The sequence below is a fragment of the Anser anser genome (assembly GCF_964211835.1).
Source record: "Anser anser genome assembly, chromosome: 5".
NCBI classification, from domain to species: domain Eukaryota; kingdom Metazoa; phylum Chordata; class Aves; order Anseriformes; family Anatidae; genus Anser; species Anser anser.
The window spans coordinates 32,567,520-32,583,951 of NC_139725.1; the positions used below are offsets into that span (position 1 = coordinate 32,567,520).

General features: G+C 39.3%; 1 protein-coding gene across 1 annotated transcript in view; it reads left to right on the top strand.

Moving 5' to 3' along the window:
* Positions 1–16,432, top strand: part of PLA2G4F (phospholipase A2 group IVF) — a 67,339-nt gene that overhangs the window by 37,624 nt on the left and 13,283 nt on the right. The window contains exons 24-31 of the mRNA XM_083840264.1: positions 6,013–6,096; positions 8,321–8,393; positions 9,193–9,329; positions 11,018–11,149; positions 14,256–14,296; positions 14,727–14,769; positions 15,520–15,583; positions 16,174–16,340. Coding sequence (XP_083696390.1) covers positions 6,013–6,096; positions 8,321–8,393; positions 9,193–9,329; positions 11,018–11,149; positions 14,256–14,296; positions 14,727–14,769; positions 15,520–15,583; positions 16,174–16,340 — 741 coding nt within the window. The remainder of the gene's footprint in view (positions 1–6,012; positions 6,097–8,320; positions 8,394–9,192; positions 9,330–11,017; positions 11,150–14,255; positions 14,297–14,726; positions 14,770–15,519; positions 15,584–16,173; positions 16,341–16,432) is intronic.

A 16,432-nucleotide genomic window follows, 5' to 3' on the forward strand; every position in this document is an offset into this window, starting at 1 on the left:
GGGAGAGTTGCAGGACTACTTTAGTTTACATAAATTTTCCTTAAGTCCTTCTTTTGTGGTACCTATTCCACTCTGGTAAAAGCTAAATTGCTATAACAAATCAAAGCCTCTCTTTTTCTCTGAGGAACCCTGTTAGGATGGGATAAAGGTCTATGATGGAGAATTTTTTTATTCCCTTGCACAATGAAGAACAATTCTGAGTATTATGCTGGTGACTGACTGGCAACTCTACTGTCAGAAGACAAACTATACCTCGTTGATGCTGTATGTTTCATCAGTACCTGTCATCCAGTGCTCCTGAGAAAGAGGAAGGAAAGAAGAGTGAGTATCATCTTGTCCTTTTGCTTATTCCATAAGCGCAGTTTTTGAGGTTATTCTTCTCAAAAAATGGATGCATAGTGGACAGATATTTTGAGCCACTGTCTAACTGTCACAAGCAGAGGTGCTGTAAAACTGATGCCAGCTATGTACCGCTTAGAAGTCTAAAACTTTGCTAATAGGACAGTTTTTCTTCCTTTTGTAGGAGTGGATCAGAGTTCTGTATGGGCAGAAGGGGGTGGAAGAAATGATACCTCTCACTAGCTGCTGCTCTCTGTATAATTAGATGAATGTGACTTACTCTAAGGATGGTTCAGACAAAATACTTACAAGTAACTGCACTGTCCACAATAACAGATCAGATTCTCTAAGCCTTTTGCATGGCTTTTGCCTGGAAGAGATGTAATAAACTGAAGTCAGTACTCAGAAAACTTGAGTCTTTCCTGTCTGATGTATTTACTTCAGTCTGACACTAAAACAGAAGGATTTGTGTGTGTAATATATAATTTCACTCCAGAAGTGAATAAAAACTTATCCAATTGAAAACTGTATTTTGCTATACATTATATAAAAAAGTCTAGTGTTGGATATCAGGCCTGAATTTTATGGATGATTATTCCTCCAGAACAGCTGTCTTTTCATTAGACATTTTGCATGGGCCTTATCTGGATTACTCTAATTGTTATCACCTGGGGAAGTTAGGTGTTCAGTGCTCAAGAGCATCTCAAGTCAAATGGGTAACCAAACAAAGTGTGTCAAGTAAAGATGGTCTTCACTATTGACGTTTGTCTTTGGTTTAGGGTGAAGAAGGCCTGGATGGTATTTAATGCTGAGAACAATTACCGCTCATCTTTCATTCTGTTGATATTCGTTCTTTTGATAGAGTATGACACAACTTGTAGGGACTACCATGTTAACATTGGCAAACAGCTGTTTCCTGAAAACAGGTCAAGTTCCTGTCTTCCCAGTTTAAGCAAATGTCTGTGTTTATGTACTGTGTCTGGCAGTAGTGGAGCTAGTACCATACAGGCTGTTATGAAGAAAAGCTGTGTTTTGAATATGTGACTAAAACAGTGTTGATAATACAGCAGTGTTTTGGCTATTGCTGAACAGTGCTTGCATGTTTTGGTGTTTTTTTTTTTGTTTGTTTGTTTGTTTTTTTTCCTGTCATTCTACCCATTCCTACTGACCAGGCTAGGGGAATACAAAAATTTGTGAGGGATCACAGCCTGTACTGCTAGCCCAAGCTGGCCAGAGGAGTATTCCATACTATACAGGGTCATGGTGAGTGATAAAAACTGAGGTAAAGGAAGAAGGCAGTGAGGTTGTTTACCAAGGTAGCTGTTGCTCTGAGACTGACGGGGCATCAATCTGCTTATAGGAATTAGTGAGTGATTGCTTTTGCATCATTTGTTTCTTTTCCTCTTTCCTTCACTTACTAAACTTATTTTATTTCAAGCTCTGAATTTGCTTACATTTGCTCTTCGTGTTCTCTCATCTGTCCCACTAGATGGGGGAGAAAGGGTGAGTAGGTGGCTGTGTAGGTGCTTAGCTGCTGGCTGGGGTCAACCCACCACAGTTTATTACAATTATGTCAATGTGTCACTTCACTGTATAATTTGTTAGTCAGACAAGAGCAACAAACACATAGATCCTAGACTAGGCTTTGCTGTAAGCTTTTTTTTTTTTTCTGGGATTTATCTATAGCAGCCTAAATCTTTTAAGCCCTTATTCTTTCTGCTTGAGAAGTTCTGACACTTGCTTTATATGCATGGTGGAGTTCCAGTGGTAGGCCTGCTTGAATATGGCTGCTAGACTCATAGTCTTGCTAGCGGAGTCAGATGACAGAAGATCTCAACTGGTCTTAAATCAAATCCATGCATAAATAAGTGTTTGAATAAAATAATTGACAAGGTCATTGCTAGGTGTTTTTTTTTTTAATACTTCATGGTTGCTACATGTCTACTAGCTGCCTGTGCACAGATTTTTTCCAAAATTAAAAACAAAAAACAAACCACCACCACAACCAACAAAAAAAACCAAGAGGTGTGGGGGGGTGCAGGTAGGGTGAGGAAAGCAAGCTTCTAGCTATAGGTAACTAACTATTGTGTCAGAGTGGTGTCAGGATGATTATCATAGTCACTAAAGAGAGTTGAAAGTTTCAGCTTTTCTCTGCACTACCAGAGAATGTTTTAGCCTGTTTATTTCCTGTAACTAGTGATGGTGATTTAGCTGCAATTAGAAATTCATACTCAATACATACTGTAATCAAGTAATAAAAGTGAGTGTCAAAAAAGAACATGCACTGAAGATGTTCTGGGATCTTTTTTTCTCTTGTCTTAGAGTGATTAATCCCATGGCCCTGAGGCTGTTAGTCCACATGCCCAACTGCACACTTGACTGGTTGTGTAGATTCCACTTTAGAGCCCTTAGCGTGGGTCCACCCTGTCTTCTATGCATTAGAGATAAACAGATGCTATTTTCTGATCTCAGCTGTGTGTCTGAGCTGAAGATCCTGGGTGCTGTGAGTTAGCATTCCCTGAGGGGTGAATGCGGTGACTCTAGGAGTGTTTTTTGAGGAAGGTGCTCCTGAGCAATTCAGTCCTCAGGAGCTGTCTCCTCAGCAACAATACAAGGCAACTTGTGTATCTATTAGCATTGCCACTTGTGTCAGCTCACTTCTAATTGTACTGAAGTACTTATGAAATAATCTGAGGAAAATGAACCAACAAATTTGCAAATAAGGCCCAAATCAGCAATGTATGTTTTTTTTTCTACTGAATCATGTGTTAGAACAAAACCTTAATTCTAAAAGGATATTAACACAATTGTGCAATTTAAGTGCAACAGACAATGTTAAGTCTAACAAGTTACTTGTTAGATTGTTACACAGCAAAGATGTTTCTTGTGGTATTGTCTGTATTTATCAAAGCAAGAAATGCTGTTTGATGTCTCTTGTTCCTCATCTTTCCCAAACACAAACATACAGTTTTCAGAGCATCTGTTTAAAGACCTAATGTCTTGTTGATTTCAATCACCGTCACTTGGGATTTTGTCATAATTGAGTTCAACAGGGGATTATGACTGATTCAGTTTGGGGCTGTTCTATTTGGGTCAGGTAAATGAAGTCTGATTTTTAGAGTAATTGCCCAGCCGATTTTGCTTCGGAGTAAAGAACAAAACAATTAGTATGTTCAGAAATAAAGTTGTACCCTGTGGGACTTTGTTTGTGCTTTGGTGGGACAGATCTCAGACGAAGAGGTCTCTTTAGCTTGTAATCAACAGCACCTTCCCGTCAGAAGGTAGCAGTCTTCCAAGGCTTGTTTTTCCCCTTTGCCTCATACTAGATGTAGAAACTCTGTGAAAATTTGGAAATACCACTGATTATCAGTCTCAGACTTCTGTATGAGGAAGGTAATTCTGAGCCTGTGTCAAAATTCATCTGGGATCTTGGTGGCAACTGGGAGTTGACAGCTCTCACAGCTGCCTCCCTAGAGGCTGTTGATCCTCTGCTGACCCTACTGCAAATAGTCTGCTCCTTTGCCACCCCAGGCACTTGTGCTGTAAGTATGTGACCCAGTTTAGGTACATGTGCAACTTCAGTCCTCATATTGCCATGCAACTAGTACTGCTGAAGACTTCTGTTGTTATAATGGTATTGGTGAAATACTATCTTGTCTTTCCTCATGTGCCTTCTGACTCACCTGCACTACTATTCATGATACACAGTGCTCCTCAAGAAATCTTGTACCATTGCTGGGCTACATCTGCCCATCATTGCTTGAATAGTTGATATTGCTTAATTTAATTTATCAAGTCCACACAAGGCATAAATATGGAGATTGCGAAAGGACAGGAGATATTAATTGTATGGGTAACTTTTGATCTTGAAGAACTAGAGAGAACCCGCTGTCATCAAAATGAGCCATAAAATGACTTCAGAGTCTGAGCTAAGTGATGCATTGACTGTTGTGTTCAACCTCTTGTAACGGCACTAGCTGAATCTTTTCCTTTAAATCAATGAGTGTTACTTCAAAAGTATTATTATATAATCAAAATGAATTAGCTCTCTGTTGTAAAAAGATTGTGCCACAAAAAAAAAAAAAAGTCCAGGAACCAAACAAAAACTGTGGGTGAGAACTCATCACACTTCTTTGCATAAATGATAGCACACCCTAAGGCAGAAAATTTTTTGTTCAATGCCTGAGCCTATGAAAGAGAAGACTAATCGTTATTATTGTTTGAGTCTTTGTCCTAAGGCAGCTCTCCTTTACAGGATGGTTAGAATAAGACACTTGCGTTAGAAATGGTTGCAAGTCAGATTTTTTTTTTTAATTTCTGTAAGTCCTGCTGCGTCAAAAAGTACTTTTCTGTCTGATTTAGGAAACTTGGGAATGTCAAAAAACAAAGGCAAACAAACTTTTATTTCAATTGCAGTTTGTTATTATTCAATAATAGTAATTTAGTGATTTTAAAAATGCTTAATGCAATAGGTGGCTTCTGTCATATTTTAGTGATAGTGCTAGGTACTCTTGTTACTATGAATTAAGTGCTGTAACAAAATAATGTCAAACTATTCTAGTATGAAAAGGAAATCAGATGACAATTTAAACATGAATGTTTAAATATTTTGAAAAAATGCCATGTAATTATGTGTTTCTAACATAATTTAATTGAAAGCATTGTGTTCACTAAGAAATATATTTCAATAACAAAAGTTCCTTCTGGTTCTGCTCACCCAATAACATCCCTTATGTTACAGAAGTAAGAGAGGAGAAAGGCTCTAAACTGTTTTCTTTATTTGCCACCGCACATGAGAAATGAGAATTCATTTTGTAGCTGTGATTGGTAGAGATCTTGGCAAAACCCTTGCAGTTATATTCCTGGCCAAGGTAGAGTTGGAATGCTGCTGTTTAGAAGTTCAGATCGGTTCACTTAATGCTGCCAAAAAACAGATATGGATTTTAGGATTAGAGAACATCTCAGTAGATGACAGTAGATGCAATGTTCTCTTTGGTCTTCTCTAGTCTGTGAGGGTTGCAACTAGCCCAGCATACCCTTCTGTGTATGGTTATTCAAACCTTAGAGCAATGAAGAGCTATTTTATTTTGGGACTATACAAAGATGAAATGTTTGACCTGTGTCTTCCTTTCCCCTAAATCACTGCAGCGGTGAAAGAAATCCTTGTGGCAAAGAACTAGTGCATAATTTGTACTTCTGAAATCAGTGGGAGGTGGAGCTATGAGTCAATCTATACAGCTCTTCTTCCCTGCCTCAGCTGGCTGGAGAATAGTGTGTTCCAGGAACCACCTGCCAGCTGTGAGGCATACAGACTGGACCATTATAGCTTTGCATTTTAAGAAGTAGAGCTACTAATGGGTTCATCAGCCTATTCACCTTTGGTAAGAGAAAATCAGCAGTGGGGTGGGAGGTTCTGTTTGGCTATTTTAGTTGAGATTGATGAAAAGCAAGTGTTTGGTTTATTTTGGTCCTTAAATGTCAAATAAGTTTGTAGTTGGCAGATTTACTAGAGTAACTAAATAGATATCACTGGTCAGATGGAGATGTCATCGTGAGGAGGAGAAAAGACAAACCCCTGTGCTATTGCCCTGGTGAATCTTAGTAGAAACTGAAAACCAGGAGTCGTTGACTGGTGGGTTTCATCACTGGCCCCTCTTGTTTCCTCATCCCCAGGATCAATTCATCCGAGTAAATCCACACAGGAAAATTGGAATCAAGAAGAGGAATCATGGAAGACCGTGCAGTGCTGAAGATGAGGTACTGTACAGAGGACAACCTCTGGGCTGCAGGGTATGAACAATGGCTCTAATACACGGAGTCTTCCATCAGCAGCTCCTGTCTTTCCTTGAGCTTGACTGTTATTATGAGAGGTGTTATTTTTTAACAGTTAGTTAAGAGAATAGTTATTTCTTCTGTGACTGTGCTCTCTAGAGTGGAAAATGTTTACTATGACTTGGGGGTTGGGAAGGTGAAGAAGATGATGAACTCGTGGTTTAGATGCTGGGCAAGGAACCGGGAGAGCTAGATTTTAGTCTTGACTTTACTGTGACACCACAATGTGACGTTAGGCATACTTCGTAACACCCAAGGCTTTCTTCAGATAATTTTTCTTTTGCTCTATGGAGATGGATTGACAGATAGAATGCATTATTCATTGTCTGCTGCTGAAAATAATTCTGATCCCTAGCTTTTATGAATTTGAAATAATAAAAGGTGTTGGAAGGTACTTGAATGAGGTGCATTCTGAGTATGTAACAAATTATTCCCTTTTCTGAGTTATGGCTGGTTTAAATGACAGCTATAAAATAATTATGGGAAAAAACATTTTTGAGGGAGAGGTGGGGATTTTCCTGCATCTGCTTCTTTGCTGTACTCAATGTAAAATTATGAAACTAGCTGCTTGCTAGATCTGGGAGAGCAGTGACCTCGCTACCAGCTAGTACTACAGAATAATAATTGCTTTTGTTTGTGTATTTATTTCTTTTAGTCCTTCAGCTGTCTCATGAATAAGCTTTCTCTAAACTTCTTTTTACGTACACTACTAAAACTGAGGATTAAAAATGAATCCTCTGTATCTAGGATGAAAATTTGAGTTTTCAGAATTTCTGATCACCAACTCCTGCCATTTTCTTCACATCCACTTTAGAAACATGGCTGCCAAAAATTCTGCTGAGGTTGATGGGTTTCTTCCAAACCTGCTAGTTTTGGTTGAATCATACTTTGTGAGACAAAAATATTGGGCTGAGAATTTTCCAGTGGGCTGTAAGTAGCATCTAGGAAGTTGACTTACTTTTTTAGGTGGTTAATCTGTTCCTGTCAAGAGACTAGTACATCAAAATGAGAGGTATACAAGGAGGTCCTAAGGAAGCAATTTATTAGAAGTCATGATGCTTTGAAGATTTAATTATTCCTTTCATTTTAATGGAGCTACTGCTTCTGTATGCAGCATTTTATTTCTGATGTTCTTCAGGATTGTCTTGTTTTTCCTGTAACCAAGTATAGTGTTGTATGTAGCTGTGATGGAGAGTGGGAGGGAGAAGACTAAAAATGGATAGGGCTGTGCAGCCTTCAAGCCGTTGCCCTGTAGAGCCCTGTGCTATTGGATGTGAATATGTTGTTATACGCCAATACACTGAAACATTAGAGCTACTTTATAGGGAGCTGGACCTTCATGTGAAATGGAAGAATGCTTACCCAAGCCTCTGATTTCAGCCTTCTTCCTCCTGATGTAACTGGAAGAGCTCTGGAATCCCATACTGGGCTGTTCATTTCTAGAACCATTCTCTATATCTTTTATTTGTTTATGTGTTTTTAAGGATGGTGTATTTTGCTATAATAATTGTAGTGTTAGGTATCATGCAGCCAGATTGGCTGGTAGCAGTGATATTTTGACTGGGGCATTATAAAAAGGAGTGTATCTGTACTGTTCTGCAATAATGTTATGTGGCACATGGGCTGGAGTCCCTGCCTGAGGAAGGAGGGCATCCCATGGTACCCAGGCAAACACATTGGAAAATGCTCTGTTGTAATCTGTTGTGCTTAGTCAGCCTGAAAGCAGAGAAGCAAACCCTATAGTTTGGAAGTAGCTGGATTATATAGGAGCGATTATGTAATGTTGTCTTTGTGAAAACTATCTTGTGATATTTCTTACTACTCTGCATTAAAATTAAACTTTAAAACCTGAACCTTTAAAAAACAAAGCTGAAACAAACAAAACAAGCAAACAAGAAAGAAAAAAACACATAAGGTGAGTAAACAAAGCTGGAATCTATTTTTATATGGTGTCTAATCACAAGAAAGAATTTACGCTCAGAAATTTTTGCAAATAGTTAAAAAGACAACATTTATTCACTACATTAATATATGAGAATGGCCTATAATTACTTATTTTCTAGGTGTCTCCTTTGCTATGCTGTAGGAGAGGTTGAGTTCATTACGTCTGAGTTCTTTGCTAATAATTATTTTTCTCATTGTTTCGCAGCCAGAAATACCTCACTTGTGTTGGCTTACTGTAAAAATTATATGTATGCGAAATCTCCGCAAAGCAGACCTGTGTAAGTATCACCGGTGGCATGTGTATATGTTATCATGGGAGTCACTACTGGTGACCTTAATGCTCTTGTACACCTGCTTGGATTACCACAGTGTCTGTTTTTTGACTGATGAAGTTATATCTGTTTTCATCATCATTTACACTCAAAATTATTTAGAAAATAGAAAAGAACAAATTCTATGTCAGGAAAGAAGTAATCCTTCCCTTCACTGACTGCTCTCTGATATTTTCCATTCCCTGACTCTTTGATGACCCTTTGTCCACAAGTTGCCAATTTTCATTCAGAAGGGGGGACTTGGAAATATAGGAAAGATCAGTAGCTGTACTTGGTAGTGCTGTGTTCGTCTCTTCATTGCTATTTGGCTGTGGATGTCTTGTCCATTATAATTAGAAACAGGTCTAAAAGACCCCAAAAAATATTCTTCATTTTTTGAAGAGTGAAGTTTCAGGGTATGAAGTCATATATGTATTTGATTGGAACTTGGCAAGTACTTGAAAATTGTATTTAAAAAAAAAAATAATCAGAAGAGCCAGTACACTTTGTATTGCTAAAACTGATTTTTGTTTGTTACCAAATAGTATTAGTAGTTTAGAATAGGCTTTTGTTTGAAATTGACATAAATTTATACACAGTTAAATTGCTATAAACACAGAATGTTTTCCTTTGGGTCTAACGAAGTATTTAGGACTGCTCAGAGGATATTTTTCTTCACCTGACTGAGTAAAAGATGATAAAAAATAGTACTACTGTAGCAATTATGCATCTTTTTTTTTTTTTTTTTTTTTTTTTTTTAACACAGTGAGCCAAACTGATTGTTATGTGAAGCTGTGGCTGCCCACAGCTTCACACCAGGAAGCCCGGACAAGAACTGTATCCAACTGCAGAAACCCTGTCTGGAACGAAACTTTCCACTTCATGATACAAAGTGAGGTGAAGGTAAGATCCACACCTGTGTTCATGAGCTGAGACTTTCTAAAGGGGCTATCTTTACCTGCTGTGTGTCTCTGGCACCAGCTGCACACTGCAGGCGTATATTGACGGGGTCATACTGATGTCAGACACTTGAGACACCAAGTCCCCGAGCACTAATGCTCTCTGGAAGCATTAGTGCTTCCATTTTTCCTCTCTGTGAATCCTATTTAGCCCTCTTCCCAACATGAAGTCTGTCATGGCTGCTGCACTACCTCTTATCTCCCACAGCCTCACCCAGCACAATCCTCAGTTACACATTACCAAAGTAACTCCTGACTTTTATTCCTACAGTATCCACTCCTCCCTTTCATGTGCAACCCAACCTGTCACTTTTCCATGCCCCCAAAAGCACAGAAAGTAGACATAGAAAATTGGATTTTTCCTGAGTGGTTGCTGAGGAGAATAGTTAGGTATTTTTGGAAGTGAGCTGGTAGAAAGCTCAATGTAGACATCTTGAGGTATGAGCAGTACTAGGATTTAAGTATTGAACTTAAGGTATTTCTATGGACTTGGAAGGATGTTTTTAGTAGATGTCACAGAGAACATGAGAGATTTGCAACACATAGGAATGACTGTGTTTCCTAGCAGTAAGTAAGCATACAAACCTTGATATGGATTCTCTGCTGCCCTGACTGGTCTTTGTCATCTTTCAGGGATTGGACCCCAAGAATTGAGTAGGAGGTCTTATAAACTTTTTAAAGGATTAGTGATATTTTCTTATGAGCAATCCTGAAGGCATTTTCACTCTGTGTTGCTGTGAGCTTGTAATACCCGCTTCACACACACACAGTGAAGCTGTTGTGAATTATAAGAGGTAACATACCTTAATACGGTTTAAAAAATATTTTTAATACCAACTATTCCATCACTAAACTGGCACGTTTTCAGAAGCCTAATAGGCTGCAAGAAATCAAACCTTACATCTGACGTAGATTTATAATAGAATCATGCCCTTCCAGTGCTTCAAAGAAGTGTAAGCTTAGAAGTGTTTTAGATCGTTTGGAATAAAGTTGAGAGCTTTTTTCTTTCTGTCCCAGAGCAGTGTTTTTTTTTTTTTTTTTTTTTGTAAAGTTAATGTTTGTAAGGTTAGCAGAAATAGATTATCAGGCAGAGTGTGAGTAGCAAGATCTAGACATGGAGTCAGTGGCTTATGGCTTAATAGTGCAGTGTCTCTTCAGGCTGCTGTGAGTAACCTGAGCCCAGAGGAAATACAAGGAAAATCACTGCAATTTAAATCTTGGTAAAAGAGTTTAAGCTGACGTGCTTTACCTTCCATTTGTAAAGGGCTGAGTTTGCCCTCTGTTGTTACTTTCAGCTGATATGCTGACATTTTTCAAGATAGAAATTTTGACTCCAAAAAGGTGTCGATGAGCAATATGTGTAGTCTCTACTCTTTCCAGTGCATGCTGCCATCATGCGCATCACTTTCGCTACCTTTATTTTGAGCTCTTGTTCATTGGCAAATCTGATGATTTACCTCTCTAGGGTTGCTCCCCGAGTTTGCAGTCTGAGCTGCAGGGGCTGCACAGCTGAATGAAGCCTTGTTGCAGCCAGCCGGGCTCTGCACCATTGCAGGAGCATTTCATGCCTTCCCTCCAGAATCTCTAGTCCCCAAGTAGGGCATTTATGTCCTTCTCTGCCTCTCTCCTCAGAACATCCTGGAGCTGACAGTCTGTGATGAAGATACTTTGACACCAGATGACCAGCTTTTGACTGTTCACTTTGATGTAGCTAAAATCCAACCTGGAAAAAAGGTTCACCTGAATTTTCTTTTGAATCCAGAGGTGAGAAATGAAAAGATGAATGAAATTAGGTAGACAGACAAAATAATCTTGGTCAAAATTTTCTCCTAACATAGTGCCTATATTAAACATTGCAGTTATTTAGTACAATGTTTAATGTTAGCACATGAAAACTATGTTAAAAGGTCCTTATTAAAGTACGAAGTTAAATGTTCAAGGTTTAGGAGAAGTCAGAAACAGTCACCTACAACAGTTACACTAATTGTAATTGTGATTACAACTAGATGCAAAACGGCTTTCCTGTTCTGATTTTTATTTTGAGATCTGAAAAATGTTACTGTTCTGCACTAGAAAGGATGGCCATTATAGAACATCTTTTTTTTTTTTTTTTTGAGGGGTGTCAACAGGGAAAAATGAGGAATCTGATAGCTAGAGATCTCGTTGTTGCAGTGTTGTAGGAGATTGACAGAGCAGGGATGGGAACAAAGTTCCCACTTGCCCCCCTTTCTGGGAAGCTGCATCTTTGGCCAGTAGCTTGTTGGGAGAACCTCCTCTCAGCTTCTTCAGAAACTCTATCCTGTCCTTTCAGGCATCATGCTTGATAAATGTCTGTATATTCTAATAAAAATATTTTTCCCCTCCTTCTGGTAAAAAAACAACATTTTAATGCAAAACTCTCAGGAAGTTTATTCACAATCTTCTCTTACATGATTACACGTTTCTTTTCAGGCAGCTGAGCTTTATTTCAGCAGAGAATGGATAAGGCTTGATGAGTCAGAACCTCCTCAGTGTTTTTATTCTTTTCTTGTAGGTCAGTGTGTGGCCTGCGAGTTTTCTGTACTGCATGTATTTCAAAGAAAATTGGTTATATTAAAAAGAGGATTAAGAGTTTGTTATGCAGTGTTGGGTGGGTGAAGTAGCTGAGAGGACAGGTAGAGAAATCACACCCATCTGTTGAGAGGGTAAAATACATACTCAGATTATTTTCTGCAAAATAAAACACCTTTTCTGCTTGAAGGCTGTGTCGTAACCTAACTTCAGAGCTTCTTCACGTTTCTGACACGGGCTTGAGTTCACAGCTCCTAGGAATTGTGCATGTGCTGTTTAATTCTAAACCCCTGTGCCAGGCTGTCTGGAAAAGGCTCTTGCCTGTTATTTATTATATTATCATCGCTTTGGAAGATGTTTATTAACTACTCTTCTAGAAAGCCAGTCCCTACTAAGAATTTCAATATACCCACTTCAGCATGCTAAGGCCTTCCTTACATAAGCCTGATGTGACTGAGATCATTTGGATGTGTGATTCAAGCTGTGAGTTTGCTCTGAAGTGTGTGTGGATCTGGCTTAACTCATTGGCTCAGCAAAACGGAAGCTGGGGAGATAGGGCACGGTGAGCTGTGTCTTGGGAATGTGTTGGTCAAGCTCTCCTTATTCAGACCATAACTCCTACCTGGGTGCCCATGAGACATCACAGATTGCGGTCTGAACGTGGATTTTTAGAGCACTTAGGGTTAATTTTTTAAAAATGACTTCAGTAATGAAACATGCTGGGCAACCGTAATAATAGTAGTGCCACGTCTGCCCGTAATGATTTTTCATCTACCAAGCGATCTTAAAAAGGAGGGCTGAGGAGAGCGGATGGGTTATGTCAGAACAAAAGGACTGCTTCCTGCTGTGCTTCTTGCTCACTGTGTGGTCTAACAAGTCTTTCCATTGCTTTGCTCCAGGTTTCTCACCCACAAAAATGTGAATGGGAATTGATAGAAATACAATTTGTGTGTATGTATGTATGTGTATATACAGCAGAATAAGAAGGATGGGAACGTAAGACAGGCACAACTGGATATATATTATAAGCCAAGTTCTTCTGAACATTTTTTCTGCTGTACTTTGGATGAGGTTGGAACAGAGCATCAGCTTGTATAGCACTGACTGGTCACAGTGGTTACAGTCTGACACTTGATGAAGTCTATCTTGTATCTGTGTAAGACGACTGCTTCCTAAAATCCATCTTTCAGCCTTCTGTTACGAACTGTTGGAACTGACCTAATTCTCATGAAATGGACACTTTGTGCGAAATGAGTAAGCAGAAAACCTCTTCTGAGTTATGTGCCATAGTTCCAGCTCTAAATCACCTGAAATTTCTCACTTACTGATGTGAAGTAGTAACTACAAAAATACTTTTTGCTTTTACCGTAGTGGTGGTTTTCTGTTGGCAGCTATATTATCAAACTTGGAATGGTTTTCACAGTCTCTTCACAAAGTTAAAATATGCTGTGCAGCCAGACTGAAAGGATGTTTGGCAGTAAATGTTAGCTCTTCTGAATATGATTTTTTTTTTTTTTTTTTTACCACATGGAGCTTGTCAGAAAGATTTGTGTCTTCCACTAATTGGTGTTTTCCTCCCTGTGGATGATGCAGAAGATATCTCTGATGCATGTTTTTTTTTTTTTTTGCATGGTATTTCCTGGGTTGGCTGTGTCCCATACACAGGAATGACTGATCAAGCAAATCGCTGCAGTCAAGGAATACAGTTATTCAGTCCCTCCCATCTGTTCATGTGTTAATTTTTCTTCTCTTACTGTTCCCTGCTCTCATACACTTTCCTCTTTTTTCAACTTGATTTGGCCCTTGTGAACTCTTGCCCTTGTCTCCTTTTACATCTTCAGTCTTCCCATTCTCTCTTCTTCCCTTAACTGTAATGGTTTTCATTTTCCAAGTCGGTATCTTCCTATACTTGTATTTTCAAGTTTAATCACCATACTCTGCAAATTCTTCTGTTTTAACCCAGGTACTCTCACCACTTGGGTCCATTTATTCTAAGTATTTTCTTCTACATCATTCACCTGTTGTCCCTCACTTTCTCTGCATTTCATATCTTCCACTAATACTTTCCCACTAATAAACGAACAACATGTTCTATGATACTTGCCTGGGGGGACAGCTAGTTTGCAAATGCTAGAGTGGTGGAGAGATGTGAAACAAGAGGGTGTCTGAAGAAGGCTCCATCCACGTGCACTATGACACCAAGGTTGTGAGAAAAGCAAAACCTTGAAGGAGAGGTTTATACAAAATCGTTCATGCTCCATCAAAAGAAAAAACCTTATTTGTTCATTTTCCTTAAAAGAAAACTAAATCTTATTTTCAGAATCAGGAAGAACTAGAAGTGGAATTTCTATTGGATAACATGTGAGTAACGTCTAAATGTTACAGAATTTGTTATTAGAAGACTTGATATTTTAGAGTGATAATGCAGAATTAGGGAAGCGGCTCCATGTACATACGCTCAGACATCTCGACTTGTCCTCTTCCCAGTGGTTCCCTCTCTATCCTGAATCTGGTGAAATCTCTCCTTGGGTGACAGTGACAGTTACCATTGATAGCTGAGGGGAAGTTTTTATTTTGTAACTCAGCTTTGGGAGAGATGATGCTGACTGGGGAAATAAGAAAGAGGGGAAGTCCCTAAGAGCTGTGGGACTGTGACCTGGCACAGCTGATGGCACTTGGAGTCCAGAAAAACTGTGCTCAGTCATTAAAACATTAAGCAAACTGTTTGCATTTGAAGGATTATCCCACATATACCCACCACTAAATAAGCCTTTTCCTTTTCTCTTTTCAGTCCAGGTGTATCTGAAAAGATAATTACTAATGGTGTCCTAGTGGTAAGCATTTTTTTATGCTTAAGTTCTTATTGTAGAGCAGAACTGAAGGATGCAGTTGGAAGAATTATGCCTCTAGGCATAGACTTTGTTTTTCAGGTAAGACACAGGTGTGATTGTAAAGCTTTGAACTTCATCATCCCTGTAGTGCATTCTGTGTTGGGAGAGGCATGGATCACTCAACCAGTGAGGGGCTCACCTGATGAAATGACTGTAAACATAACAAGGAAACTAGAGAAGCAAGTGAATCCAGTGTCACTGCAGAGCTTATCACTTGATGTCAATCTTGGATCTGAAGGCTCTTTTCACACCATGCCCAAAGTGCTGTAAGATGTTTTTGTGCGGCTACTTACTCCTGTGCAGCACTCTTGGGAAGTTTCAGCTTCAACCCACAGGTCTTAAAGTACAGGCCCATCCGTTCAGCTGTTCTGCAGAGCTTGTAGGTATCCTTTAGCTCATCCTTCTGTAGAAAAGAATTAAAACCCTTCTAGATGGGATGAAAAATTCTTTATAGTAACAGTTAGGGACTTAATGATATTTAAATGTAATAAGATATATCCTCAGCAGTCCCAGTTACATTGACCACAGAATTGCTTCCATGATTCATACAAACTGAGAATCAACCTCTGTAACTTCTGAAGTTCACAGGACACCATGGCCAAACCTGCTCTCTCCTTCACAGGCCCCCTAGATCCTCAGTGAGGATTCTGAACTGTTTCTGTGACCGGTGATGATATTGTTTATCTCTTCCAGTCTCGAGAAGTTTCCTGTATGGAAGTACAAGTGGATGACAAAAAAATCAAGAGCCCTAACACAAGTGAGGTTATTGATTTAAATGGTTTTTCACTGCGTTTTTTGCTATGGAAGATGCAGCTGAATCTGGAGCATAATTGATTCATTTCAGCCTCCTCTGTTTGTGTCTGAGCTGCTTGGGGATTGAGTGTTTCCGGAATTACCCGCTTAGTAGGAAGAGCCATCTGTAGATGTCATGATTATGTAGCTTAAGGGAAACTGTGGAGGTGGCTGAGGAAAAACTCAGAGACACTTCTGCAATGTGATGGAACAGAAACATTGCTGATGAGGACAGAAGAAAAAGAGGGGAGACAAAACCATCAAGAGTGAAAAGACTACGGTGGAAGCTCAGGGGGGTGCAAACACAACCAGTGGCATCCACTGGCCTGACACAACCTCTCTGTTGCATGGCAAGGGAGAAGCTGCAATGCTGCATGGCCATTTGGTGCTTATTCAGTCTGGTCCTTGTTCACACTGATTGAGTAGGACAAACATTATGGGCCAAATTAGTGTTGACTGCAATAAGGCTGAAACTTTACTTGGTTCTCTTTCTTTTGCTGTTTTTCAGGGCCAGATGCAGTTAAGATTTCTCTTTCCTCTGCTTTTTGTTCTTAGGGAGAGATTTCACCTTCACAATGAAAGGATCCTATGAAGAAACCCAAGACGTTTCCATGGGTCCTTCCTGCAGCAAGAGAGACAGTCATACACCCACCTTCCATTATGTCAAGCACAGTCAACCCCAACTGGATATGGTGTTGCCAAAGGGGCGTTTTTACTGTGGTGTATGTTTTTGTTTATTGACAATGATTACAGCTGAAGTAACTTTTGAGAGAAGCATGATGAATTTGCTTTTTTTCTTTTTTTCCTGGTAGAT